At 42.3% G+C, this 4,363-nt stretch overlaps 1 protein-coding gene across 1 annotated transcript in view; it reads left to right on the forward strand.

The window, feature by feature from the left end:
* pwwp2a (PWWP domain containing 2A) overlaps positions 1–2,725 on the forward strand; it is an 11,665-nt gene extending 8,940 nt beyond the window's left edge. Inside the window, exon 2 of the mRNA XM_058415205.1 lies at positions 1–2,725. This exon is cut by the window's left edge and continues 1,467 nt beyond it. Coding sequence (XP_058271188.1) covers positions 1–418 — 418 coding nt within the window. The 3' untranslated portion in view covers positions 419–2,725.
* The last annotated feature ends 1,638 nt before the right edge of the window (positions 2,726–4,363 follow it).

Genomic DNA, 4,363 nt, shown 5'->3' on the forward strand with positions numbered 1-4,363 from the left:
TGCCTCGTCCTCTGCTCCCAAGGATTCGAAAAAGCGCAGTAAATCCCTCAAAGCTGCTGTTTTTTCCAAAAATGTCTCAAAGTGCGTTGCTCTGGATGGCAGGACCATTTGCGTAGGGGACATTGTGTGGGCTAAAATCCTTGGTTTCCCTTGGTGGCCTGCCCGCATCTTAGCTATCACAGTGAGCCGCAAAGATAATGGGCTGTTAGTCAGGCAGGAGGCCCGCGTCTCCTGGTTTGGGTCGCCTACCACTTCCTTCCTGGCAATTACACAGCTTGCCCCCTTTCTAGAAAACTTCCAGTCTCGCTTTGACAAGAAGAGAAAGGGCCTGTACCGTAAAGCCATCACAGAGGCCGCCAAGGCAGCCAAACAGCTCACTCCTGAGGTTCGCGCCTTGCTAACTCAGTTTGAGACGTGAGTCTGTGTGCCTTTGAAAGGTAGGCAAAGCAGGCACAGCTTTTGCCCCATACCCCTTTCAGCAAAGAAAAAATTACAAACTCTTCACCCCTTACCGTACCCAGCCACCTTTCAGAGAGAAGCCCAAAAAGTGTCAGGCCAGTCATCCAGGACTTGATTTATTTTCATGGGAAAAGCAGAAATTAGGGGGTCTGGGGAGCTGAATGTTGTTGGAAGTCGACTGAGATGCTGGATAATGATAATAATGATATTGAAGATGATAGGAAATGGTTGTCATGATTCATTTGACGAAATATTCTCATGTATTATTTAACTTTCTTTTTAGCCCATATGCCATGTTGAATCTATCGTTTGATATTTTCACCTCAGTATATTACTGTTTTAGCTCATAATTAAGCCTTTTTTTCCTTCCCAGATCACACATTTGCTTAAACCTGTAGTGTCCTATCGTAAGAATCCGTCAGTGGAAGACATTTGTATTATTATTTTTTATGATTATTATTATTAATGTTATTATTCTTAATCTTTTAAATAGTATTTATTGAAATGGACTTGCTTTAGACAGGATAAACGGTTCTGTAGCTAAAAGTACGGTTCAGGGAGATGTGAATATCGGGACAGATTACAGGCATCTCTGTCGTCTTTAGTTTCCCGTGTCCTTGTGGATATGTAGAAAACAGGCACCGTGGGCTTAGAAGGAAACGGTTTAGCGCTCGAACCAGTCCGTTAGACATCTCTTCCTCTTCAGTAAATCTGAACACCATATTCTAAGGCCTGTGCAAGAAGAAAGACGGTCAAATGTGAAAAAGGACCCTGGTGGGTACAAAGTCTCTAACTCAGGTAGACGCAGAGACTTGCTTTGGTGCTGCTCCTCCTTTATAATCAGACTTAAAATCAGATGCTGGATCCTCGGTCTGAGGAGAAGAGAGGAGTCTTAACCTGGGCGCGGTTCTTGCCGGCCGTGGCTTCGCAGGCAGTTTAGCTGAGGTTTTTTATTTTTGTCGGAGGTGTGTACAAGCCAAAGCCGCCTCAAGTGCCAGAGAGCGGAGTGAGCAGAGGCCCTGTTCATCTCTTAGCAGATAAAACCAGAAGCAGACATGCCAGCCGAACTGAGCAGCCCTTATTCCCACCCTCACAGCTGCAACTGCTCGCTTCACTTCTCCTTCATCCTCTCACCCACTTCGCAACTCTTCTCTCCTCCTATTCCCTCCTCCATTTGTCACCATCGCACATTTCCCCTCTCCTACCTTTCCCGTGTGTTCGTCTTCCACTCTCTCTCTCTCTCTCTCTCTCTCTCTCTCTCTCTCATGTATATATCTGGTTTTATTCCTGTTCCCTCATTCTCGCCTGGCCGTAGTCGTTTCATTTGTCTCATCCGTTTATCTCATCGCGAGCACACTTTGTTACGACCGAGCATTAAAATTCATAAGTTGCATTAATACCGTTATAAAGAGAAGACTGTTATTAAACTGTCTTGCCGAAACCTAGAGCACTGAAGCACAAGACAGCAGTTCCGATGCGTAACTAGAACACGTTTAACCACGATTATGCGTCAAAGCTTCTTCTGTGAAACCGCCTCGGCTTTCGGAAGTTCGACGATTTCTCCGATCCTGGTGTTTTGTCTTTCGTAAGGAATACGTTTTAAATGACGTTTATTTTGTTGTGCCTGAACTTTATTTTTTATGTCATTTCACTTGTTTTTGGATCACAGGGCTAAGCATGTGGGATACACGATCGTGTGTGTATAGATATATAAATATATACAGTGTTCGACATGGATTTCCCGCATGTATTGAGTGAGAAATGGCGCACCTGAGAACATTTCATACCTGAGAACAAAATGGGTTTTAATTCGTATCAAGCAAGTGAGAGTTATGTTCAGAAGAAACTGTCATTTCTCTGTATCCATGCTTGTCCTTCACTTGCATTAGCATTCTAAAGTCCATTCATTTTTCACCTGAGAAGGCATTTACTGTAAGAGAACCTGGTCTATAGTATGATATGCAGATAGGTAGGGACAAAAAACAACAAAAAAACAAAAACACCACACACTTTGCTTGGTAGACCACACTGACTTGACTGACCGACACACGTTTATTTGTCAAAAGCAGAGCAAAATGATATTTATTTTTTGGTGGATGGCTTTGTTTCATTTCGATCTCTTTATTTTTTACATTTATTATTTCTATCTGTTTGCAGGTCAGAGAATGCTGTAAAACAATTGAGAAAAAAAAATTACAGTGGAAGATATTGTGTACATGTTTTCTGATGTTTTAAGAGTATATAAATAAAATGTGAACTTCAAGAATTTTACCTAGTTGTCATTATTTTGTTTTGGGGTTTTTTTTCTATCTTCCCTGACTAATGCATTACATCCTATCGTCGAATCTCGGAATAACGGGAATAACAGAGCCGTTATCGTGAATAAAATCATACAGTGCTGGAATACTGGCACATTAAAAAAAAAAGTAATATAAAGATCATTTTCTCACCTGCAAACAGATGAGTAAAGGTTAGAACCGAATGAACCTCATCATGCCGCTTTTACACGTTATTACTTTCACGCTTCTCATAGAGTTAATGCATACTTTATATTGAACATGCTTCGGAATTTTTATAACCATTTGTACTTCACAAGCTCGCGTGTTGCTGAGAAATTCGTCTGCGTCATCGGGACGGGGTCGTAAAGATGCACTATTGCCAAAAGTTTTGGGACACCCCTCCAAATCATTGAGTTCAGGGGTTGGGCTCGGCCCCTTAGTTCCAGTGAAAGGAACTCTTAATGCTTCAGCTTCATACCAAGACATTTTGGACAATTTCATGCTCTTTGTGGGAACAGTTTGGGGATGACCCCTTCCTGTTCCAACATGACTGCACACCAGTGACCAAAGCAAGGTCCATAAAGACATGGATGAGTGAGTTTGGTGTGGAACTTGACTGGCCTGCACAGAGTCCTGACCTCAACACCATAGAACACCTTTGGGATGAATTAGAGCAGAGACTGGGAGCCAGGCTTTCATCATCACATCAGTGGTCAGAAATTCCCATAAACACACTCCTAAACCTTGTGGAAAGCCTTCCCAGAAGACTTGAAGCTGTTATAGCTGTAAAGGGTGGGACAACTCCATATTACATTTAAAGGCAGACGTCCCAAAACTTTTGGCAATATAGTGTACGTGTTGAAAACTGAAATTTAGATGTTGTCTATATATTCTATTTAAAGTTCTGTAAGTTTTCCGAACTTTCTCTTTTTGTGTGCGATCCGAGGTAAAGTCCCCAAAAACATGAAGAAAGATTCCTGTCCTGTATCTGAGTTCATTAGTTTGATATATATGTTTCGCTTGGACACTTGATAGACTTCAACAAGAATGACTTGGTAAAAGAATGACCTTTGCACCAGCTAGGTGAGAGGATCCTAATAAAATCTGGGCTGAATCCACGCCGACGATCTGTGTCCGATCGTCCACCAAGGATAGACGTGGTTAAAGAAAATCGCGGTGTCCTGCATGTTTTGTCAATCGGTGTGATCCAGGCTAGAAAACTGTTGAACAGAACCGAGTCCTCAGTGTAACGTCACCCTGTCTGTTGCCACAATTTAATCATCCATTCTTTCTTTCGTTCACATTTTGCTCCCATGTTTGTGTTAATCCTGTAAGCCGTATTCGTGTTTGGGAATTTTAGACCAGCGTTCCGAGATCCGCGTTGGCACTGAATCACTGTGTTATGTGACGCGTCTCAAGACCAAGCAACTGAAGAGTTTGTGCAATGTGTGATTTTTATCTGCAGCAAAAATCAGGCTGGAAATCAAGTGTGAGCTGTGAACTAGGAAGACCGGCAGTGTTTGGCTCCTTACTGGCTTCTTCCTCTTCATGATCTTTGCAGGCAGGTTAAAAAGTAAATAAAAAAGAGAGAGAGAGATATGTATGGACGGACGTACAGAGAGGTA

The sequence above is a fragment of the Hemibagrus wyckioides genome, linkage group LG18 (assembly GCF_019097595.1).
Source record: "Hemibagrus wyckioides isolate EC202008001 linkage group LG18, SWU_Hwy_1.0, whole genome shotgun sequence".
Lineage (NCBI taxonomy): Eukaryota > Metazoa > Chordata > Actinopteri > Siluriformes > Bagridae > Hemibagrus > Hemibagrus wyckioides.